Here is a 25,619-nt window from a genome sequence, read left to right as displayed (position 1 = left end):
GGGGCTGATTTCCGACGCGCTTTGCTCATCCCTGTTGAAGGTATTTTCTTTGTTTCTTTATCTTGTTTTGGGCTGAAAGCAGAAGGGTGAAAGAAGGAGAGAGCAGAGATTGTAACAGGAAATGACCTCGGCAAACGTTGTGGTGGTCCAGCTGTGCTGAAGGGTTTCGGTGGTAGCCCAGCCGACATAACTGGCAGTGTCGGCCTCTAGTGTTGTGCTTACAGCTCACGCAAATGGCGGTGGTGAGCAGCTCGAGGTAACTGCACCGGTTCGAATGGCCGAAGCATTCGCAGGCTTGCAGGGAAAAGACAGAGAGTGTAGACGGGACACAGGCAGTTTGCAGACTGTGAGAGGGTCACATGCTGCAGGAATGAGAGGTGGGGAGGAAATGGCTGGAATGGGAGGGAGGGAGGGAACACTGAGGCTTTTAGCCGTGAGGGGAAAACATCAGATTCCTGGCTAGTTACGGTTTGCATTGAATCAGGCAGATGGCAATGGATGGTCCCAATCCCAGGTTTATAGATTCTGTGCCGGGTTTTACACAGCACTGCCAAGTTAGGGGCCTTTCAACTGTGGCTCAGTGGGCAGCACATTCGCCTCGGAGTCAGAAGATCATCGGTTCAAGTCCCATTCCAGAGATTTGAGCCCATAATCCAGACTGACGCTCCCAGTGCAGTACTGAGGGAGTGGTGCACTGTCGGAAGGGAAGTTCTGAGGGAACGCTGCAGTGTCGGAGGGGCAGTTCTGAGGGTGCACTGTGCTGTCGGAGGGGCAGTACTGAGTGAGTGCTGCACTGTCGGAGGGGTAGTACTGAGAGAGCGCTGCACTGTCGAATGGGCAGTCCTGAGGAATTGCTGCACTGATGGAGGGGCAGTACTGAGGGAGTGCTGCACTGTGTGAGGGGGAGTACTGAGGGAGTGCTGCACTGTGTGAGGGGGAGTACTGAGGGATTGCTTCACTGTGCGAGGGGCATTACTGAGGGATTGCTGCACTGCCGGAGTGGTCGTACTGAAAGACTGCTGCACTGCCAGAGGGACAGTACTGAGGGAGTGCTGCACTGTCGGAGGGACAGTACTGAGGGAACACTGCACTGTTTGAGGGGCAGTACTGAGGGATTGCTGCCCTGCCGGAGGGGCAGTCCTGAAGGAACAATATATAAATGCAAATCCTTGCTTTCTCATGTGCTCTGAGCCAGTCGCGGTGTTTGAGAGCTCCTACCTTGCTCTGGGGTCGTGACCTCTAGTGATGAGATTCTTGGCCGTGTGCGACCGAGCTTTGGGTCAGCTGCATGTGTCAGGAGAAATCAGCAATTATTAATCCCAGCTGGAGAACACGCTTTCTGAACAGAACATCTGTACTGTACGCACACACATCGAGTGGACACTGTCCAGGATGGCAGGAGTATCCGAGAGACAAGCAAACAGACATTTCCATCTCCGCTACACCGCCAATCAGACAGAAACTCACACCGAGACTCGGGAGGAGATATTAGGACAGGTGACCAAAAGCTCGGTCAAAGTGGTAGGTTTTAAGGAGATTCTTAAAGGAGCAGAGAGAGGTGGTGCGGAGACGTTTAGGGAGGGAATTCCAGAGCTTCGGGCCCAGGCAGCTGGAGGCTTGGGAAGGCGTTAGGGATGGAGAAGGTTGCAGAGATAGGGAGGGTTGTAGGGTGGGAGGGGGTAATAGAGATAGGGAGGGTTGTAGGGTGGGAGGGGGTTAAAGAGATAGGGAGGGGTGTAGGGTGGGAGGAGGTTACAGCGATAGGGAGGGGTGTAGGGTGTGAGGGGGTTATAGAGATAGGGAGGGCTGTAGAGTGTGAGGCTTTACTGATAGGGAGGGGTGGGGCCACGGAGGGATTTGAACGCGAGGTTGAGAATTATAAATTGGAGGCGTTGCTGGACCGGGAGCCAATGTCGGATCAATCAATCACTTCCCCGGGTCTACTCACTGCCCGGCTGTCAATCAAACCGGATCGATGGATAATTAGTGGGAATCTGGTCCGCGGAGAGATGATTAAATGGGGTGAGGCCGTGACAGGCTGTTATTGTGGGATTACGGTATATTGAGGGTTTGTACCTGGGTAGCAAAGGAGCAGGTTTGGGGTCAAAATGTAACGTTTCATAGACCCCCAGTCTCGGTCAGTGTGGTGGGTTATGGTCACTCCTGGTCAGTGTGGGGCGTTTTGGTCACTCCCGGTCAGTGTGGAGAGTTATGGTCACTCCTGGTCAGTGTGGGGAGTTATGGTCACTCCCGGTCAGTGTGGGGAGTTATGGTCACTCCTGGTCAGTGTGGGGAGTTATGGTCACTCCTGATCAGAGAGCTATGGTCACTCCCGGTCAGTGTGGAGAGTTATGGTCACTCCCAGTCAGTGTGGAGAGTTATGATCACTCCCGGTCAGTGTGGGGAGTTATGGTCACTCCCGGTCACTGTGGGGAGTTATGGTCACTCCCGGTCAGTGTGGGGAGTTATGGTCACTCCCGGTCAGTGTGGGGAGTTATGGTCACTCCCGGTCAGTGTGGGGAGTTATGGCCACTCCCGGTCAGTGTGGGGAGTTATGGTCACTCCCGGTCAGTGTGGGGAGTTATGGTCACTCCTGGTCAGTGTGGGGAGTTATGGTCACTCTGCTCCCGGTCAGTCTGGGTGTTGGTTCGGGGTTGCGTTATGGCGGATGGTTTGGAATGACATGGACAGCATGTGAAGGGTTAAATAAACGGGAACAAGTTGATGTAAGATCCAGGAACAAAGAGGAACAGATTGAGGCCGAGACACTCACCTAGTTCCCATTCCTGCATATGGGATAACGGGATTACAACACGTCCCCATTGATCTTGGCCTCAACCACCAAATGGATTTCTACAAATCTTCCTTCCACTTCCCACTGAACATTCTCACTGAGACACAGTGAGAAGCATTTTCGTCTCAGCTAAGATGTCCGTCGTACAGATTACATCTTCCCTGCTTTATATCTGCTGCACTGCTCGAGGAGATTATACTTTACTGCATAGATACACAGGCAAGCAGACTCCTGATCCCAGCCCTGTTCATACCTAATCTGCCTCACACTTTCATCTGTTCACACTCAGCCCCTGCTCACACTCAATCCCTGCTCACACCTACACCTGTTCCTCGCTCACTGAGCGACAAGGGAGGTTTGAGGGAATCGGATCATTCCCGATACAGAAATGAGCTCTGGGTCAGCAAGTCACAGGTCAGAGAGCATAGGTTCTACTTACGGCCACTCGCCACGGAGGGGTCAGGGAGGCCTGGAGAGGGAAATGGAAACAGAGTTAGAGAGACATCTGATTAACAATCTTTATCGATAAACACATTAACACAACCCATCACACGGAGTGTTCATCAGATCGACGTCACTCAAACTCACGAACAAGGAACTGATGGGGGATTGGCGTGCTGCATCCTCTGAGCGCTCACACCAGCCCTGTGTGAGACCAGGTAGAGTTGCTAAAGTGCTCCCGTAAGGTGAGTGTGAGAGTAGTACGTGGGGACGCTCCCACTACGTGCGATTAGTGTGTAAGTACGCAGAGTTAATACGTAAGGGCATCAGTGGTCACACACACCCCTCCCCCACTGCCCAGTCAGCTCACTATCTGGATATTGATCTCGGGACATTCCACACACAGCAGGCCACAAATATCCCTCACAACCTTCACTTCCTGATCTGCTTCAGATACTGATTACACAGAGGCTGATTCTCCTCTAACCTTCCCCAGCTGTTCCCCAGATGTTCATCCAGCTGTGAACATTCCATTCTCACATCAGTCTGCACCTCACTGCTGGCTCTGTATGTGTGGGTGTCCGGAGTGAGGTTTCAGCAAATTCAACCCCTGCGGCTATTACAACCTCACCCTCTACATAATGCCAGCAATCCCCCTCGCTCACTGACCCCGACATTACATTGATAGAGGGCTTCAAAATGAGGAAGGGTTTTGATGGAGTGAATAAGGAGAAACTGTTTGCAGGGGCAGGAGGGTGGGTAACCCAAGGACACAGGTTGAAGGTGATTGGCCAAAGACCCAGAGGGAGATGAGGATTATTTTTAGCAGCGAGTTGTTGTGCTCTGGAATGCGCTGCCTGAAAGGGCGGTGGGAGCAGATTTAATCATAACTTTCAAAAGGGAGTTGGATAAATACTTGAAAAGGCAACATTTGCAGGTCCATGGGTAAAGAGCGGGGAGTGGGACTAATTGGATAATCTTTCTTTCTTTCATTATTTTTTTTCTTCGCTGTATCTCTAATTCTTTCTCTCACTTTCCTTTTCTCTCTCTTTCCCTCTCTCTTACTTTCCGTCTCTCATTCTAACTTACTTTCTCTGCTTCTCTCTCTCCCTCTTTATCACTTTCTCTATGTCTCTGTTTCCCACTTTCTCTTTCTTTTTGTTTGTTCTCTCTTTCATTCTTTGCTTCTCTCTTTCTCTGTCTCTGTCTCTCTTTCTCCCCCCTTTTTCGCTCCCTCCCTCTGCCCTGCTCTCTCCCCTCTCCCTCTCTCTCCCTCCCCCCGGCTCAGTGTGGAGCTGTGGGCACGGACCCTATCTCTGTCCCTGGCTCTGTCCAATCTCCCGCTGTGAGTCTCTGTTCCCACATGAACACAATGACAAAGATGGGTGGGTTGTATTTTGGAGTCGGTGCGTTGCCGGGAGTTGGGCTGAGAATGAAATGTGAAGGGAATCTGGTGCCGGCACTGAGCCGGGCTGGAGCAGCTCTGGTTACTCACAGACATTGGCCGTCCCTTTGGGGATTGGGAGGTACGAGCCTGCTGTCCACGCTCGGCCTTGAAAGCCTTTCTTGCATCTCCCGCAGTCCGGCCCCGTGGTGTTGTGCTCACACTCGCAACTCAGCTTCCCCTTCTCCCAGATACAGTTGTTGGCGTGAAGGTTGCACTTACACCTGGCAAAAAACAATAGCAAGCTGGTTTCAAATAAGCTGAGCAGCCGGGTTAGACTGGGGACTGGCCGCTCCGCGAGTCTGCTCTCCCTTTCCCAGCTTCGCTCTGCAAACAGCAACATTTTTCTCCCACTTACTGCCTTTCAACCCAGGCGGCGGGTCAGTTTCTGGGTGTGTTTCCGCTGATTGACGATCAGATTCTGGGCAGCAACAAGAACACTTTAGGAGAGAGTTTCTGATCAGCTCCGGCCTTCCAGGCCCCTCAAAGGAAGAGCTTGCATTTATAGAGCGCCTCTCACAAGTTATTTCTTTACAACAACAACAATAAAACCTGGAACAACAACTTGAATTTATATAGCGCATTTAACTTGTAAAACGTCCCAAGGTGCTTCACAGGAGCGTAAATCAGATAAACTGACACCGAGCCACTTAAGGAGATATTTGGACAGGTGACCAAAAACTTAGTCTGAGAGGTCAGTTTTCAGGAGCGTCTTAAGGGAGAATAGAGAGGTTGAGAAGTGGATATGTTTAGGGAGGGGATTCCAGAGCTTAGGGCCCAGGCAGCTGAAGGCACGGCCACCAATGGAGGGGCGAAGGGAGTGGGGGATGGACAAGAGGCCTGTGGTGGAGGAGAGCAGCGACCTCGGAGTGCTGTTCCTGGTGTTGGAGGACAGCAGAGATCTTGGAGGGCTGTAGCGTGGGAGGAGGTTACAGAGATAGGGAGGGGGAGAGGCCATGGAGGGATTTTTAGACAAGGATGAGATTTTGTTGTTGTTGTTGTTCAGGAAATGCGATTTGGAAAGGCACAAAGTGCTGTGACGGTCTCTGTACCGTGAAGCGTGAGAACGCTGGTCTCGGTGACTCTGTGCTAACAGCATCGAGCCGCTGTTTAACTCACTGAGAGGGTGAAGCTTCACAATCCGCAGATTGTATGTTGCACATTCAGCAAATTGTCAGTTCTGGGCACTGTATGCTGAACTAAGCAGATACCCAGACAGTTCCTTGGAGTCACATTAACGGCAGCGTAAACATTTTACTGCTCCTGTTCTCCAATTAGTGTCTGAAGATTGTCCTCGGCTAAAAGCTGGAACGAGCCTCTCAGAAGCTGAGTGTGGAATAATGAGGGAATGGCTCCGAGCCCTGGAGATTGTGTGATGGGAGAATGGGAACTCACTGACCCAGACTGAATATAGATCCAACACGAAGGAAGCCTTCAGTCACAATCAGTCATCGAATCAGGAAGGACTTGGATCGAGTAAATAATGAGCAACTGTTTCCAGTGGCAGTAGGGTCGGGGACCAGAGGTCAAAGGTTGAAGGTAATTGGTAGAAGACCCAGAGGGGAGATAAGGAGAGTTTGATCTGGAATGCGCTGCCTGAAAGGGCGGTGGGAGCAGATTCAATCGGAACTTTCAGAAGGGAATTGGATAAATACTTCAAGGGAAATATTTGCAGGGCTATGGGAAAAGAGTTGGGAGTGGGACTAATTGGATATCTCTTTCAAAGTGCCGGCACAGGCCCGATGGTCTGAATGGCCTCCCCCTGTGTTGTGTGATCTTCTCACTCTCTGGATCACGTCAAACCTCCCCAGTTACCCAGCGCTCACATAGGAAAAGAAGGAGGCCATTCGGCCCCTCGAGCCTGCTCCGCCATTCAATGGGAACATGGCTGATCTGTGACCGAACTCCATTCACCCGCCTTTGCCCCACATCCCTCAATACCATTGGTTAATAAAATCTATTAATCTCAGATTTAAAATTAACAATTGATCTAACATCAACTGCCATTTGTGGAAAAGAATTCCAAACTTCGACCAACCTTTGTGTGTAGAAGTGTTTCCTAATTTGACCCCTGAAAGGTCTGGCTCTAATTTATAGATTATGCCCCTACTCCAAGAATCCCCAACCAGGGAAATAGTTTCTCTCTATCTAACCCTTCAGTTCCCCTTAATATTTTGAAAACTTATCAAAACACCTTCTAAATTCTCGGGAACACAAACCTAGTTTATGTAATCTCTCCTCGTAATTAGATGTTGGCCCTGATAGACTGACCTTCAGATGTTCATTGAGATTGTGTGCCAGATGTTAACTCCGATATAGTGCCCTCCAGATAATAACTGATTGAGTGTCATGCCAGATGTTATACCTGATAGAGTATCCCAAATGTTAACTCTGATAGGGAACACCAGATATTTACCCTGATGGAGTATCACCAAGATGATAGACTGAGAATATCCCCCAGATGTTGCCCCTGATAGAGTTCCCCAGTTGTTGCCTTGATAGAGTGTCCCCCAGATGTTGTCCTGTTGACGGCCCCCAGATGTTGGCCCTATGAGTGCCCCCCGATGTTGACCCTGTGAGTGCCCATCCAGATGTTGGCCCCATGCGTTACCCCCAGATGTTGGCCCTGTGAGTGCCCCCCGATGTTGACCCTGAGTGCCCATCCAGATGTTGGCCCCGTGCGTTACCCCCAAATGTTGGGTTTGTGAGTGCCCCAGATGTTGGCCTGACACGGCGCCCCCTGGGTGTGAAGTGTGGGGTCTGCGACTCTGGCCAGAAGGGGCGGGGAGCTCTCACCGGCCGCGAATGTCCAGGTTGGAGATGGCGTAGAAGTATTTGGAGTGGTTGTGCTGGTCAACACTGGTGGCCCCAGTGGCCGGCCGGAGCAGCCTGACCCGCAGGTCGGTCAGGGTGAAGAAGTCCCTCAGGTCCTTGGTGGTGTCCAGCTGGCCGTACAGCGAGGCCATGTCCTGGAGACCGGGCCCCCCGAACAGGGCAAAACGCTCCTGGATCTCGAAGCGGACCATCTTGTCCACCTTCCACACGTAGCCCCTGGAATACTCCTCCATGCAGATGATATCCAGCACTGAGGCCGGGCTCAGATCCCGGGCGCTTCTCGGCTCCATCCCGAAGGAGGTGAGGCAGTCGGCCGTGTAGAACTGGTAGGGTTGCCACGTACGGCCGTGGTCCAGAGACTTCTCCAGGACCATCTGCTCCGGCCGGCCCGACTCGAAGGTGATGACTATGTCCTCGGTCAGCTCGATGGTCTTGCCCCAGGACAGAGTGATATTGATCAGGAGGGGCTCGGGGAAACTCCTCCAGGAGACGCTTTGCCAAAAGGTGTTGGGAATCCGCCCCTCATCATCCAGCATCAGCTCGGGCGGGTGTGCGAGCTCGGGCATGTGAGCATCACACTCGTTGTTGCACATGTACGGGTTCTCCTGGAAACAGAGACGGAACAACACAGGTTATGTGTTTGAGTGAGTGAGTGTGATAGAAACATAGAAACATAGAAAATAGGTGCAGGAGTAGACCATTCGGCCCTTTGAGCCTGCACCGCCATTCAATGAGTTCATGGCTGAACATGCAACTTCAGTACCCCATTCCTGCTTTCTCACCATACCGCTTGATCCCCCTAGTAGTAAGGACTTCATCTAACTCCTTTTTGAATATATTTAGTGAATTGGCCTCAACAACTTTCTGTGGCAGAGAATTCCACAGGTTCACCACTCTCTGGGTGAAGAAGTTTCTCCTCATCTCGGTCCTAAATGGCTTAGCCCTTATCCTTAGACTGTGTCCCCTGGTTCTGGACTTCCCCAACATTGGGAACATTCTTCCTGCATCTAACCTGTCTAACCCCATCAGAATTTTAAACATTTCTATGAGGTCCCCTCTCATTCTTCTGAACTCCAGTGAATACAAGCCCAGTTGATCCAGTCTTTCTTGATAGGTCAGTCCCGCCATCCCGGGAATCAGTCTGGTGAACCTTCGTTGCACTCCCTCAATAGCAAGAATGTCCTTCCTCAGGTTTGGAGACCAAAACTGTACACAATACTCCAGGTGTGACCTCAGCAAGGCCCTGTACAACTGCAACAACACCTCCCTGCCCCTGTACTCAAATCCCCTCGCTATGAAGGCCAACATGTCATTTGCTTTCTTAACCACCTGCTGTACTGCATGTCAACCTTCAATGACTGATGTACCATGACACCCAGGTCTTGTTGCACCTCCCCTTTTCCTAATCTGTCACCATTCAGATAATAGTCTGTCTCTCTGTTTTTACCACCAAAGTGGATAACCTCACATTTATCCACATTATACTTCATCTGCCATGCATTTGCCCACTCACCTAACCTATCCAAGTCGCTCTGCAGCATAATAGCATCCTCCTCGCAGCTCACACTGCCACCCAACTTAGTGTCATCCGCAAATTTGGAGATACTACATTTAATCCCCTCGTCTAAATCATTAATGTACAGTGTAAACAGCTGGGGCCCCAGCACAGAACCTTGCGGTACCCCACTAGTCACTGCCTGCCATTCTGAAAAGTCCCCATTTACTCCTACTCTTTGCTTCCTGTCTGACAACCAGTTCTCAATCCATGTCAGCACACTACCCCCAATCCCATGTGCTTTAACTTTGCACATTAATCTCTTGTGTGGGACCTTGTCGAAAGCCTTCTGAAAGTCCAAATATACCACATCAAATGGTTCTCCCTTTTGGAAACATCCTCTAAAAATTCCAGAAGATTTGCCAAGCATGAATTCCCTTTCACAAATCCATGCTGACTTGGACCTATCATGTCACCTTTTTCCAAATGCACTGCTATGACATCCTTAATAATTGATTCCATAATTTTACCCACAACCGATGTCAGGCTGACCGGTCTATAATTCCCTGTTTTCTCTCTCCCTCCTTTTTTAAAAAGTGGGGTTACATTGGCTACCCTCCACTCTATAGGAACTGATCCAGAGTCAATGGAATGTGACTGTCAATGCACCCGCTATTTCCAAGGCAACCTCCTTAGTCATAGACATAGACATAGAAAATAGGTGCAGGAGTAGGCCATTCAGCCCTTCTAGCCTGCACCGCCATTCAATGAGTTCATGGCTGAACATGCAACTTCAGTACCCCATTCCTGCTTTCTCGCCATACCCCTTGATCCCCATCAGGCCCTGGGGATTTATCGGCCTTCAATCCCATCAATTTCCCCAACACAATTTCCCGACTGATAAGGATTTCCCTCGATTCCTCCTCCTTACTCGACCCTCTGACCCCTTTTATATCCGGAACGTTGTTTGTGTCCTCCTTAGTGAATACCGAACCAAAGTACTTGTTCAATTGGTCCGCCATTTCTTTGTTCCCCGTTATGACTTCCCCTGATTCTGACTGCAGGGGACCTACGTTTGTCTTTACTAACCTTTTTCTCTTTACTTATCGATAGAAATTTTTGCAATCCGTCTTGATGTTCCCTGCAAGCTTCATCTCGTACTCCATTTTCCATGCCCTAATCAAACCCTTTGTCCTCCTCTGCTGAGTTCTAAATTTCTCCCAGTCCCCGGGTTCGCTGCTCTACACTGTCCCATCAAACACTCCCAGGGCACGTACAGCATGGGTTAGATGCAGAATAAAACTCCCTCTACACTGTACCATCAAACACGCCCAGGGCAGGTACAGCACGGGTTAAAGAAAACCCCAGGTGTGGACGGAACACGTTGTGCTTTTTAAATGAATCTGGGGAAGAAATAGCAGAGGCACATATTTAATAATTAGTTAGAAAAAGGTGTCATACCCGAGGACTGGAAGATAGCTAACGTAATACTTATATTTAAGAAGGGAGATAGAACATGTCCAGAGAACTGTAAACCCGTCAACTTAATATCGGTGGTAGGAGAAATAATGGAATCCTTACTAAAGGAGAATATAGAAGAACATTTAGAGAGCAAAAGTATAATAATGAATAGTCAGCATGGAGTTCAAAAGGGAAAGTCTTGCTTGACCAACCTCATTGCATTCTCTGAAGAGGTAACAGAGAGAGCAGACAAGGGTAATGCAGTCGATGTAATTTATCCAGATTTCCAAAAGAGCTTCGATAAGGGACCACATAATAGACTAATGAATAAGGTCAGAGAATGCAGAGTCAGGGAGCCAGTAGCAGAATGGATAGCTCGCTGGCTTCAGGACATAAAGCAGAGAGTAGGGGTAAAGGGCAGCTATTCAGAGTGTCAGAAGGTAGAAAGTGGGGTCTCCTCATCTCCCCTTAACCTTCTCTGCTCTGAGGAGAAAATCCCAGTTTCTCCAGAGTCTCCACATAACTGAAGTCCCTCATCTCTGGGACCATTCCAGTAAATCTCGTCTGCTCCCTCTCCAAGGCCTTGACATCCTTCCTACAGTGTGGTGCCCAGAATTGGACACAATTCTCCCGCTGGGCTCTGCCTCCACCACCCTTTCAGGCAGTGCATTCCAGATCCTAACCACTCGCTGCGCAAAAACAATTTTCCTCATGTCGCCTTTGGTTCTTTTGTCAATCACCTTCAATATGTGTCCTCTGGTTCTTGAGCCTTCCGTCAATGGGAACAGTTTCTCTCTATCTACTCTGTCTAAACCCCTCATGACCATGAACACCTGTATGAAATCTCCCCTTAACCTTCTCTGCTGTAAGGAGAACAATCCCAGCTTCTCCAGTCTTTCCCTGCAACTGAAGTCCCACATCCCTGGGACCAGGAACGAGCCCCAGCCTGTTCAGCCTTTCCCCATAGTTAGATCCTCTCAGTCCCCCAATCATCCTTGGGAATCGTTTTGAGCAAAATAAAATGGACTGCAAGGAGACCAGGGAGCTGACATGACAACATTTTGGACGTTTTCTTTGTTTAGATTTTCCAAAGTTCATGTTCAGTGAAAGAATCTCCGACCTCTGACCTCTAGAGATGGGAAAATGAGTCTCACTGCAGCTGTCTGTTTGGGTTAGAGAGAGAGAAACGACAAAAGTTTTGTGAGCGGAATGATTGACGGGAACTTGTCTTTTTATCGTCTATTGTTAAAACAATCCCTTATTTGTGCTCAGGCCTTACCCCTGGGCTCTGTGTGTCGGACCCTCGCCCAGCCTGTGGGCCTAATGATGCTTTACCTCAGGCTGGTTTGTGAGGGAGCAGTCGGAGGTGGCAGGGCTCCCTTGGGGTCACTTCAGCTCATTGACCTTCCGCGGTGAAGCAGCGATGGACACAGCGGCAGCTCCACATGTTGTGATCTGGAATGCGCTGCCTGAAAGGGCGATGGCAGCAGATTCAATCGGGAATTGGAGAAATACTTGAAGGGGAAAGATTTACAGAGCTGTGGTGAAAGAGCGGGGAGTGGGGTTAATTGGGTAACACTTTCAAAGAGCCAGCACAGGCACAATGGGCCGAATGGACTCCTTCTGTGCTATATCATTCTATGATGCTGTGATTCTAAGCCGCGACACTGTATGACTCGAGGGGAACTTGGAGGTGATGGTATTCCCAGGCACCTGCTGCCCTCGTCCTTCTAGGTGCTGGAGGTGGCAGATTTGGGAGGTGCTGCTGAAGAAGCCTTGGCGAGTTGCTGCAGTGCATCCTGTGGATCGGACACACTGGGACTCTGCCTGACATCGGCAAAACAGAATCAGCCCGACATCTTTTTCCAAATAATCAGAAAGTGGCTGTTGCAGCAATCAATAAAACTAATGCGTGTGATAAAGATGGAGAGCGCGGCAATATACAGAGATCATAGAGATTAATGAATCTATAATTGTCACAGCATCGACTAAAGGCAGTGACTCAAGCCGCATATTGGATTGGTTATTTTTAATACTCGATGTAGAAGGAATGGAGTAACATTAGTACCACAATCCTAAAGCTGTGTAAAGTATAAATGAATAATGGAACGGTGCAGATGTGACGTGCTCCTGAATTGCCGTGTCCTCGGGACATAATTAACAGCACCATGCCCCAGCGCTACAACTGACCTCCGACTGCTCCGTCACTGTGTGTCCCAGGCCGTGGTCTTTGTTGGTGAAGGCACCATAAAGGTTCAAGCTCAGGTCACCAGCCATGCCCGGCCCATCCAAACCTCGCTCACCTTCTTGTTCCCTACTCAGCCTCACCCCTCCTCACACTACCCTTTCACAAGACTTCAGCCTCAACCATAATCTGAGGCCCTTCTCACCTCATCCCACCGTTCACACATGCACTGTGAGCAGCCACGCAGATTCAAATGGACGTTTACACACATCCACACAGCAGCAACTATTCAACTATGGAAGGCACATGTGGCACACGATGAGCTGCACACTCACTCACACCTTCTTGTGCTTCTTACTACAGGTGAAACTAGCTCACAACAGGAGAGAGCAGCAGTGCACCGGTGGAGGGGAGCCTGACATACAAGCCCTCAGTGAGGTGGAGGAGCGAGTGTCCATCCCCATGGGCACACCAGTTGGTGCGGTAGTGGACGGAGAAGCAGCACCCCCTGTGGACCGTGACGGTATGTGAATGCCCTTTGGCATTTCTGTGAGATCCTTGACCCTTGACAGTAAACGCCGTCCACTTCAACTGACGGGGAAGATGATGAGGAAGGTGAGGAAAGTGTGGTGCCTGTGTGGGACCCTCCATCAGTTGCATCGAGTGGGGACACCACCGTGGTGGAAGGACCAACATTCCTGGGCTTTGAAGAGCCTGAGGCTCCTGAATCCAGTGGCCTGCAGCAGCGCCCAGAGCGAGGGGAAGCTCGGGGACCATCTCCCCGGACAGTGAGTCGACCCATCAGTCCTGCTCAGAGAAAGTCAGACGTGGACCTGGACTTGGAGGCTATGTCCAGAGAGTGCATTGGAGAAGGTCCCGCAGAGCATGGATACACTTGCCCTGAGGTTGGGGGAGGCCGCCTCTAGCATTGTCCCTGCCTCTCAGCAGTTCAATGAACCCATCCTTGCCCACTTACAGAGGGAGATGGACTCAACCAGCGACAGTGGAGTTGCAGAGGGGAGAGCGCGTGCCATGGTTGACGTGGCAGCAGCTATCACATCACAGGCCCAAGCCACGCAAAGCCTTTGTGATGTGATACTGTCAATGATTGTGGCAACAACTCTCAGAACGCTGCGTTTGAGACTCAGGCTGCTCTGAGTCAGTCACAGAGTGATGCCATGCAAACACTGACTGCTGCCATCCTCTCTGTTCCCCAAAATCAAACGGGGAGGTAACGGTGCCGAAGGAGGCCAGTAATCCGCGCTCCCGCATATTGCTCCGGATGCTGAGGTTCCGCCCTGGGGGAGTGGCAGTGGGCTGTGGGAAATGAAACTTGTTGTCTTTGCTCAAGATGACAGCATTCTGGCTCCCACCATTGCCACTCTGCCTTTCCACTTGCCGCGGTCTACACACCAGCCAACCTAGACTGCTGCCGCCGATGCTGAGGAGGTGCAGTCCGCAGCCGGGCCTTCCAGGCCCAGAGCTGGTCCAATGTATCCTACTCGGCCATCTGTAGTGTCTGTGTTACACACAGCAGCCCTCAAGCAGCCTTGCTGCAGGCACTGAGGCAACATTGAGGAGGAGCAGGAGGTGGGGGAGGGGGTTAAGGTAAGGGGTAGCAAATGCCAGAGCTAGTCTCAATAAAAACTTTGGCCACAATGGACAGAAGGCCTCACCCTGTAAATATGTTTGTCACGATCTGGTTGCAGTTTTTGAGGCCTGCTATTGTTGTAAGTGTATGTGCCTAATATGGCACATGGATACTGTTGAGGAATGACAAATGGCAGGGGCCTGTGTACAGATATTGTTGATGTTAATTGTGTGTTATGGTGTTTCAAGGGGCTGTTGTTAAATGTTTATTGGTTGCTGGTCAGGGGTTGTGTTGTGTTGTTGGAGAACCGATGTATGATGAGCCGCTGACATGTGGCCCTTGTATCGGGAGCAGTGCCACGGTGTCTCCTCCGTGGCTGCTGCACCTCCTCCTCTGGCTGGCCAGTCGGGGCCTCGCCAGGCTCCTGTTCCTCTTTCTCCTCCTCCTGAGTTGGGGCTGCACTCCCCGCTGGTAAGGCCTTGGCCCTCATGATGGCCAAGTTGTGCAACATGCAGCACACCACAATGAATAGCGACACCTGTTGAGGGAAGTATTGTAGGCTGCCTCCAGAGTGGTCCAGGCTTCAGAAACGCTGCTTGAACACCCCTATTGTCTGCTCGATGTTGTTGTGAGTGGCCGCATTTTGAACATTTGGATCAAGACTGCTCAAAATGGAGGAGAAGCATCCGAGAAGGCGACGAACACATCGAGTCTCTTTGCCGGGAGAATGCGGAAGCCAAGTACAAACAGCAGAAGGAACGTACGACAACCCAAGCACCCCACCCACCCGTCCCTCTAACCACCATCTACCCCACCTGTGACAGAGACTGTGGATCCCACATTGGTCTCATCAGTCACCTGAGAACTCATTTTAATGTGGAAGCAAGTCATCCTCAACTCCGGGGGACAGCCGAAGAAGAAGAGAAGAATTAAACCTCACCATACAGCCCAGGGAGAGAGAGACACAACGGGCTCCTGCTGTGTGTGGCTGCATCAACGGGGGAAGGGAAGATATTTCAATAGAAGGATCATGTATTACAGAAACTGCTCCTGCAACACTGGAGCATAAACGGAGCATCTTATAAATCATTGTTCCTTCCACAAATCCACTCACCCCTTGACATTTATTTCGGGGGTTTAAGTGTTGCTGTCTCGGATTTACACTGTGTGGTGTGACGAAGAGCCTGTCGTTATCACCAACTAAACCACTCGCGATCAGCACGGTTCAGTCCCCTGGTTAATGATGTAAATTAGTGTATTATTGAGGACAGAAGTTAGTGGCTCCATAAAGTACAATCTCGCAGATTGCTGTCACTCCCCATCACCCAGTAATCAGGCCCTTTGTTGGAGTTAATGTTCGAGCAGAGTTGCTCAGTTAGCAGTATTTAGTGGGCCAGTACTGAGCTGAAAGATTACATAGGATTACTTATAGGATTACATATAGGATTACATAGAATATACGGCACAGAAACAGGCCATTCGGCCCAACTAGTCCATGTCGGTGTTTATGCCCCACTCGAGCCTCCTCCCGTCTTTCCTCATCTAAATCTATCCACAACCCTCTATTCCCGTCTCCCTCATACGCTTATCTAGCCACCCCCACCGCCCCCCCCCCCCCCCCCGCCTTAACTGCATCTACACTATTTGCTTTAACCGCTCCCTGTGGTAGCAAGTTCCACATTCTCACCACTCTTTGGGGACAGACGTTTCTTCTGAATTCCCGATTGGATTTCTTGGTTCTCTCTGTATCCACTCTATCAAAACCTTTCATAATTTCAAAGACCTTTATTAGATCACCCCTCAGCATTCTCTTTTCAAGAGAAAAGTGACCCAGCCTGTTCATCCTTTCCTGATATGTATACCCTCTCATTTCTGGTATCATCCATCTCCCCACGGCCCACAGTGGGTCAGGGAGAGGGTCCTCTCCCCACGGCACACAGTGGGTCAGGAAGAGGCTTCATCTCCCCACGGCCCACAATGGGTCAGGGAGAGGGTCCATCTCCCCACGGCCCACAGTGGGTCAGGGAGAGGGTCCTCTGCCCACGGCCCACAGCTCAGGGAGAGAGTCCTCTCCCCACGGCCCACAGTGGGTCAGGGAGAGGGTCCATCTCCCCACGGCCCACAGCTCAGGGAGATTGCCGTGAAGCCCAACTTGTTCAGTAATGTCCTTTAGGGAAGGAAACCTGCCTCTGTAACCTGCCCGGGCCTATATGTGACTCCAGGCCCACACCAACGTGGTTGACTAGTAATGACCCTCTGAAGTGGCCGAGCGAGACACTCAGTTTGTATCAAACCCGATCCCAGTGGATCAAGAAGGCGGCCCACCCCCACCTTCTCAGGGCACCTGGGGATGGGCAATAAATGCCGGCCGTGTCAGCGATGCCCACATCCCCAGAATTAATTTAATAAAGGAACGGCGGTTTTAAGTCCATATCTTGCCTGGGAGCTCGATGGGATTCTACACTTTGGAATTTAATTATAAAGAACATGAGCCGGCAGAAATGAATGTTTGTTCAAGTTAATGAAACCCAGAACTCTGCACCTGGTGTTTGTGTCTAAACATTTCAGCAATGAGAAGACCAGAGGGAGGTTTCAGAGAAAGAAACCAGACTGGGGAAGGATTGAGAATCTGCAGCAAATCTTCAACCAGCTGTGGTGTAATCCCACATTATTGACCGGCCTGTGTCGATCGGTCCTTATAGACCACAGCCATCGTTCATTAAACACCCAGCTTCCAATTTTAAACCGTCCGTCCCCAATGGGTGACCTCCTTCTAATGAAAGGTCCCCAATAAAGGGCCTTCTCTCCAAACTAATGTCCCCAGTGCCCCAGCCTCATGGAGACTCAGGGCTGTGAGCAGGTGTTCAGGGAACCCACCGACTGTCTGTCAAACCAGGTTTAAACAAACACTTTAATCCCAGGCTCATTTCAGCTCCGTCAGTCAGCAGGTTCCTGGGGGTGGGAAATAAAACAGGAGCTCGCAGACATATACCGCCGTCCGCCCCGCTCCCCACGCACTTCCACCCCGCCGCAAACTGACTGCACCGCCCGCAACAAAAACAATCTACAAAGAGCTGAATTTTGCTCAACTCTCCACTCCATGGATTGGGGCGGGGAAAATCGTCTCGCTCAGTGAGTGTGCCCCCTTTCGGTCGGAGGGCAAATTCGGCAACAGGGTGTTTCTGGTGAATGAGCCCATGTAATGTGGGAGGGGAGGAGGGAGCAAGAGTGAGAAAGAGAGAGGAGAGAAAGAGAGAGCAAAGACTGAATTCTAAAGCGCCATTGACTATCTCAGGATGAGAGCAGTGCAGCGCTCCCTCAGTACTGCCCCTCCGACAGTGCAGCGCTCCCTCAGTATTGCCCCTCCAACAGTGCAGCGCTCCCTTAGTACTGCCCCTCCGACAATTTAGTGCTCCCTCAGTACTGACCCTCTGACAGTGCAGCACTCCCTCAGTAGTGACCCTCCGACAAGTTAGTGCTCCCTCAGTACTGACCCTCTGACAGTGCAGCACTCCCTCAGTAGTGACCCTCCGACAATGTAGTGCTCCCTCAGTACTGACCCTCTGACAGTGCAGCGCTCCCTCAGTACTGCCCCTCCAACAATGTAGTGCTCCCTCAGTACTGACCCTCTGACAGTGTAGCACTCCCTCACTACTGCCCCTCCGACAGTGCAGCGCTCCCTCAGTACTGACCCTCCGACAGGGAAGCGCTCCCTCAGTACTGACCCTCCGACAGTGGAGCATTCCCTCAGTACTGCCCCTCTGACAGGAAAGCGCTCCCTCAGTACTGACCCTCTGACAGTGTAGCACTCCCTCACTACTGCCCCTCCGACAGTGCAGCGCTCCCTCAGTACTGACCCTCCGACAGGGAAGCGCTCCCTCAGTACTGACCCTCCGACAGTGGAGCATTCCCTCAGTACTGCCCCTCTGACAGGGAAGCGCTCCCTCAGTACTGACCCTCCGACAGTGGAGCACTCCCTCAGTACTGCCCCTCTGACAGGGAAGCGCTCCCTCAGTACTGCCCCTCCAACAGTGCAGCACTCCCCCAGTACTGCACTGGGAGTCTTGGCCTGGGTTTTGTGCTCAAGTGTCTGGAGTGGGACTTGAACCCTCGACCTTGCCTGTCTGCCTCTATCTGTGTTTATAATGAAATTTGCGCGTGGTCAATACAGAGAATGGGTAACAGAGAATAACAGGAGATGGAACCGAGACTCCTCATCATTCAAACTGCTCGATGGAAAAATCCATCCACTGGTGACAGGTTCAGGGGTCAGTTAGTCAGTGCCACAACAACAGTAAATCATTCTTCAAGCATTCTCCTGTCTGAGCTGCTAAAGTGAGTGGAACATTGTCAGAGAGCAGCGCAGTGAGGGAGCTCTGATCCAGGAATCAAGAGACTGGGAAAGTTTAATGTGCAGCCGGTTTACTGGGGACAGTGGGCAGTGAGTGAGATATTGGGCAGGGGGCGGATTCATGGGGATAAAGTCTATGGCCTCAGGTTTAATCCACTTCCTGTCGGCCTCTCCCAAACCCTCGATTTCCCGTCTGAGTAATAAAGGTTTAGTCCCAGACCCAATAGAATGGACTGCGATATTACAAAGAGAATGTTTGGCTCGTTCAGACTGAAATCCCGTCTGCTGCTCGCATCTGCTGAAAATAAACTCCCTTAAAACAAGGGAAATATCACAGAATCTCACAGCACAGAAGGCAATTCGGCCCATCGTGCCTGTACCCATTCTTTGAGGAGCTGTTTGAACCTGCTTCAACTAAACTCCCTTAAAACAGGGAAAAATATACTTAATAAATTTGGGAAAAAGGATAAATTTGCAAGGCTATGGGGAAAGAGCAGGGAGTGGGACTAATTGGATCACTCTCTCAAAGAGCCGGCACAGGCACGATGGGCCGAATGGCCTCCTGCTGTGCTGTGAGAGTGTGTGAACAGCTGGCAGGGGAACGGATACAGATGTTAACAATCCCGAGAGGATCAGACACAATCCCCAGGCACCAGTTTACAATCAGTTCAAACTCAGCTTACAGAAATTACCCAGAAACTCCACGTTAACATTCACCAGCTGTCACCACTCGCTGGGATTTCCAGAATTGGTGATCGGATTCAGAAATAATTAGCTGTCAGAATTTTACCCGAGCAAGGCACAGACTGTGTTTCTACAGAAGTGGAGACGATTCTCCCTTTAATTTGACTGTTCGAGCTAACCTCATAACACAGTCCCTCACCCCCTCACCCCTGGTCACACTGTGTCACTGTGCCCCGTGTCATAGAAACATAGAAACATAGAAAATAGGTGCAGGAGTAGGCCATTCGGCCCTTCTAGCCTGCACCGCCATTCAATGAGTTCATGGCTGAACATGCAACTTCAGTACCCCATTCCTGCTTTCTCGCCATACCCCTTGATCCCCCTAGTAGTAAGGACTTCATCTAACTCCTTTTTGAATATATTTAGTGAATTGGCCTCAACAACTTTCTGTAGTCGAGAATTCCACAGGTTCACCACTCTCTGGGTGAAGAAGTGCCCCATCTCTCTCTCCCCTCACCCCCTCACCCCCTCACCCCCGGTCACACTGTGTCACTGTGTCCCATCTCTCCCCTACAATGAGGAGCCCACTCTGCCCGCAGTATTCCAGATGTGCCTCTCCCTCAGTTTGTGCTCAGACACTGTGAGTTTTGCTTTGCAGCACGAGAAACACTCAAATCAATGAACAAATCGGCACTGAAGTGGAATTGGAGGCGAATACTTTGAGCTGGTGCCAGAGATGAATCAAATTGGGGATTACAGACCAGCGGGAGATTCTATTTCTAACACGGAGATCGATGAGCATTAACTGGTGCCTTTTGGTCGAGAAGAACTAAAACAAACAATCATATCCACTCGATCACCAAGGCCACCTATTTCCACCTCAGTAACATCGCCCGTCTCCGCCCCTGCCTCAGCACATCTACTGCTGAAACCCTCATCCATACTTTGTTCCCTCAAGACTCGACCATTCCAATGTTCTCCTGGCCGGACTCCCATCTTCCACTCTCCGTAAATTTCAGCTCATCCAAACCTGTGCTGCCCGTGTCCTAACACACACAAGTCCTGTTCCCCCATCGCCCCTGTGCTCACTCACCGACGTTGTTTCCCAGTCCGGCAACACCGAAGTGGCAAGTAACATTTGTGGTCCACAAGTGGAAGGCAATGATTATCTCCAACAAGCGAGAGTCCAACTACCTCTCCATGACATTCAACGGCGTTACCATTGTCGGATCCCCCACTATCAGCATCCTGGGGATCGCCATTGACCAGAAACTTAACTGGACCAGCCACATAAATACTGTGGTACAAGAGCAGGTCAGAGGCAAGTATTCTCAGCGAGTGTCTCACCTCCTGACTCCCCAAAGCCTTTCCACCACCTACAAGGCACAAGTCAGGCGGGTGATGGAATACTCTCCAATTGCCTGGATGAGTGCAGCTCCAACAATACGCAAGAAGCTTCACACCATCCCGGACAAAGCAGCCCATCCACCACCTTAAACATTCACTCCCTCCACCACCGGCGTACCGTGGCTGCAGTGTTTACCATCTACAAGGTGCACTGCAGCAACTCACCAAGGCTTCTTCGATAGCACCTCACAAACCCATGGTCTCCATGGGAACACCACCATGTTCCCCTCCAAGTTACACCGCATCCTGATTGGGAAATATATTCAATGTTCCTTCATTGTCACTGGGTCAAAATCCTGAACTCCCTTCCTAACAGCACTGTGGGAGAATCTTCAACACACAGACTACAGCGGTTCAAGAAGACAGCTCATCACCACCTTCACAAGGGCAATTAGGGATGGGCAATAAATGCTGGCCTTGCCAACGATGCCCACATCTCAGGAACAAATAAAAAACTGAAGGATGTGCCTGGGACTGAGTCTCCCAGCAGGACCGGCAGTATCTCCCTCTGCCCAGTCTCAAAGCCCATGGAGGGATTGGAAGTGCAGTTCTGTGGATTACTGGTCCAGTCACAGAAGCCCTGCACCACCATGCCCAATTCGATCACAACAGTTTATGACCAGGAATTCGTGTCTTTGCACCAAGGTTACAGCCACAGTCTGAATACATTCTCACCCTGGAGTCTTTCTGTCTCACTCACCCACTCACAGTCAACACACAATCAGGGAACACAAGTTCAGAAGTCGGGACACATCTGGAAAGAAGGAGCGAGTACACCTGTCAAAAATTGTTACATATTAAAAAAAGGCCAATAAATTCAGCCGCGTTTTTATCGGTGAAAGAAAAAATGATTGCGATTTCAAAAAGTCCTCAATTGTCTGTGAAGCGCTTTGGGACGTCCTGAGGTGTAAAACTGAGACAGTAACATCTAGTGTGGTCTCACTGGGTCCGGGCCCTGTTTCACACACAGCTCCCACAGTGCGATATGGGACAGCTGGAAGTTTACCTCAAAGACTCGTATTATTTTTATAACAGATTACTAATTGAGCTGGAGAATAATTCCCTCTTATGAACTGCATGTTCTGCAATAAATTATACATTTTCAATTATTGCTGAAACATACGGCTGATTATTAAACCAGGTGTTTCCCCTCGAACAATGATGTAGGAACCAATTATCCTGAGGAGATGATTCACTCAACAAGAGCATCATTAATATTTAGAAAGAGGCTTGAATTTACATCTCAAGGACATATTCCACACTGGGGATATTGGGCAGGGCTCAGACACAATGGGACATATTCCCCACTGGGGATATTGGGCAGGGCTCAGACACAATGGGACATATTCCTCACTGGAGATATTGGGCAGGGCTCAGACACAATGGGACATATTCCCCACTGGGGATATTGGGCAGGGGTCAGACACAGTGGGACATATTCCCCACTGGAGATATTGGGCAAGGCTCAGACACAATGGGACATATTCCCCACTGGAGATATTGGGCAGGGCTCAGACACAGGGGTCAGGAGCTCCAGGGGTTGTTTATAAACATTCGACCTCCCTCCTCACATCTATTTCCGTGTCTAATTTTACAAACACTGCCACCCCTTACGGTGCGACACTGGGAAGCAGCGAGTTTTGTGGTTTACGTGTCCTGACCTTTCCTGTTCAGCCCAGCAGTTTGACTTCTCCTCACAGTTCCAGTAAATGCAACTTATCAGACTGTTATTCCATCCCCATATCTCCTCCTTCACCAAGCCCGCCTACTTTCACCTCCGTGATATCGTCTGTCTCTGCCACTGGCTCAGAGCTGTCCAGTTAGTCCCACTCTCCTGCTCCTTCCCCATAGCCCTGTATGTTTCTCCTTTCCCAGTATTTATCCAATTCCCTTTTGAATGTTATTATTGAATCTGCTTCCACCTTCCTTTCAGGCAGCACATTCCAGATCATAAAAACTCGCTGCATTAAAACATTCTCCTCATCTCCCCCCTTGGCTTTTTTGCCAATTATCTGAAATCTGTGTCCTCTGGTTATCGGCTCTCCTGCCACTGGAAACATTGTCTCCTTATTTACTCTTTCAAAACCCTTCATGATTTTAAACACCTCATCAAATCTCCCCTTAACCTTCTCTACTCTGAGGAGAACAATCCCAGCTTCTCCAGTCTCTTCACATAACTGAAGTCCTTCATCCCTGGAAACATTCCATTAAAATTCCTCTGCACCCTCTCCAAGGCCTTGTCATCCTTCCTAAAGTGTGGTGCCCAGAATTGGATACAATACTCCAGCTGGGGCCTAACCAATGATGCATAAAGGTTCACCATGACTCCCTTGCTTTTGCACTCGATGAAGCAAATGTAGGAGTTTGGATGGAATTCACTTTGATAAAGGCCGTTCAGTGAGCGTCCATTCACAGCGCGACACATAACAGAGGCTGTCTCAGAAAGGCTTCTACTCACCAGCGTGCAGTACATCTCGGGGGTCTCTCCACACGTACTGTCGGAGGGATCCAAGCTGACCTTCAGTGACCTGGTGAGCAGGGCGGCCTCGGGCTGGCAGGCCATGTAATCCCAACTCATGGCCTGGTCCCAGTGAAGCTGGGCCTTACACAGGTCGTAGTGACCCCAGGACGGGAAGTGCTGCGCAGTGAGAGACAGGGCCGCCCAAAGGGCCTGAAGGGGCAACAAACCGGACAGACGCATCGCTCCGACTGGACCGCGCTCAGAGAGGGGCCATCTCGGTACGTCTGGTGGTGATTCAGTGAGTCCCTGCTCCGACTGGACCCGCTCAGAGAGGGGTAATCTCAGTCCATCTGAGGGTGATTCAAGGGGTCCCTGCTCCGACTGAATCCGCTCAGAGAGGCGCTATCTCGGTCCGTCTGGGGGAGATTCAGGGGGTCCCTGCTCTGACTGGACCCGCTCAGAGAGGGGCGATCTCAGTCCGTATGGGGGTGATTCGGGGGGCCCTGCTCCGACTGGACCCGCTCAAAGAGGGGCGATCACTATGCTTGCAGATGTTCCAGGTGTTGGAATTCCAGCTATTTTCCCAGCATTGGTACAGATGTTCTGGATGTTGGAATTCTAGCTGTTTTCCCAGTTGGTGCAGGTGTTCTCGGTGTTAACATTCCAGCTGTTTTCCCAGTGTTGGTGCAGATGCTCTGGGTGTTGGAATTCCAGCTGTGTTCCCAGTGGTGGTACAGATGTTACGGGTGTTGGGATTCCAGCTGTTTTCCCAGTGTTGGTACAGATGTTCCAGGTGTTGGGATTCCAGCTGTTTCCCACCCAGCTGGCCGCTGTGTCAGACAGATGCTTTGATTGGCTGATCAGTCAGAACTGGGGCCCAATGTGATGACTGTTTCCTGACCAGAGTCTGTTTCCCATCGATCATCTCTTCCTTCTGCCATCAGTTCCCTATGCGGAGAGAAATAAAATCAATGCATTTCGGAACAGGTGCTGCTCCTGATCTTCGAGCCCACCCTCCAATATCGCCTCCCATTAGCTGCAGCGTTACACAGAAATAATCACCAGTTGGGAATCACCGCAGCCAATAGGAGGTGGCTAAATCACTCTCGTTAATATACCAAATGAGACAAATGAACAATTATGTTATTTTAGTGATGTTGGTTGAGGGATACATATTGCTCAGGATACTGGGGAGAAATCCCCTGCTCTTCTTTGAAATAAAGCCGAGGGATCTTTGATGTGAAGCTGAGAAGGCAGACGGGGCCTCGGTTTACCGTCTTGTCCAAAAGATGGAGCATTCAACAGTGCAGCACTCCCTCAGTACTGCCCCTCCGACAGTGCAGCATTCCCTCAGAACTGCCCCTCCGACACTGCAGCACTCTCTCAGTACTGCTCCTCTGATATTGCTGCAGTCGCTCAGTACTGCCCCTCCAACAGTGCAGCACTCCCTCAGTACTGCCCCTCCGACAGTGCTGCACTCCTTCAGTACTGCCCCTCCAACATTGCAGCACCCCCTCAGTACTACCCCTCCGACAGTACTGCACTCCCGCAGTACTGCCCCTCTGACAGTGCAGCACTCCCTCAGTACTGCCCTTCCGACAGTGCTGCACTCCTTCAGTACTGCCCCTCCAACATTGCAGCACCCCCTCAGTATTACCCCTCCGACAGTACTGCACTCCCGCAGTACTGCCCCTCTGACAGTGCTGCACACCCTCAATACTGCCCCTCCGACAGTGCTGCACTCCCTCAGTACTGCCCCTCCGATAGTGCATCGCTCTCTCAGTATTGCACTGGGAGTGTCAGCCTGGATGCTGGGCTCGAGTCTCAGGAGTGGGATTGAGTCAGCTCCTTCAGCAAAATCTATTCTCCTTACTCCATCATCTCACCTCAATCTCAGAGCTCACACTGGAAAAGCAAAATTATTCTACTGCCTACTTTAAAAAGTCGCCCCTTTAAACACTGATAGACTCTGTGTTTGGTGACCCTCCCACAGCCTGTTTTATGACACAAGGTGTTACTCTGGGCTGTGAGTGATATACAGATTAGTAACAGGGATATTTATAATCTATTTTCTATCATGAATTCAATGAGCTTTTACAAACTGCTGCACTGCGAGCAGGAATAGTCTCTGAATGTCTCACTTCCTCCCCCGTAATGCTGTTCCCCTTCAGCTCGAGCATCACAATCCACAGTCACCTTCTGGGCCTGACGTCACTCCTCCTGCTCAAACCCCAACACACACTCACCGTCTCCAGTCACACCCCCAACACACACTCACCATCTCCAGTCACACCCCCAACACACACTCACCGTCTCCAGTCACACCCCCAACACAAACTCACCATCTCCAGTCACACCCCCAACATACACTCACCATCTCCAGTCACACCCCAACACACACTCACCATCTCCAGTCACACCTGATTTACACTCCTGTGAAGCGCCTTGGAATATTTTACTGGGTTGAGTC

The 25,619-nt window shown here is 50.6% G+C and overlaps 1 protein-coding gene across 1 annotated transcript in view; it reads right to left on the bottom strand.

The window, feature by feature from the left end:
- The window catches only part of LOC139266688 (netrin-G1-like), a 42,432-nt gene extending 18,478 nt beyond the window's left edge, over positions 1 to 23,954 (bottom strand). The window contains exons 1-6 of the mRNA XM_070884278.1: positions 23,147 to 23,954; positions 7,476 to 8,119; positions 4,731 to 4,903; positions 3,234 to 3,263; positions 1,219 to 1,273; positions 127 to 344 (exon numbers count right to left, since the gene is read on the bottom strand). Of these exons, the coding sequence (XP_070740379.1) occupies positions 127 to 344; positions 1,219 to 1,273; positions 3,234 to 3,263; positions 4,731 to 4,903; positions 7,476 to 8,119; positions 23,147 to 23,389 (1,363 nt within the window). The 5' untranslated portion in view covers positions 23,390 to 23,954. The remainder of the gene's footprint in view (positions 1 to 126; positions 345 to 1,218; positions 1,274 to 3,233; positions 3,264 to 4,730; positions 4,904 to 7,475; positions 8,120 to 23,146) is intronic.
- Between the last annotated feature and the right edge of the window lie 1,665 nt (positions 23,955 to 25,619).

The sequence above is a fragment of the Pristiophorus japonicus genome, chromosome 7, assembly GCF_044704955.1.
Source record: "Pristiophorus japonicus isolate sPriJap1 chromosome 7, sPriJap1.hap1, whole genome shotgun sequence".
Lineage (NCBI taxonomy): Eukaryota > Metazoa > Chordata > Chondrichthyes > Pristiophoridae > Pristiophorus > Pristiophorus japonicus.
The sequence above is the reverse complement of the archived record's forward strand: the minus strand, read 5'-3'. Positions and strand labels throughout refer to the sequence as shown.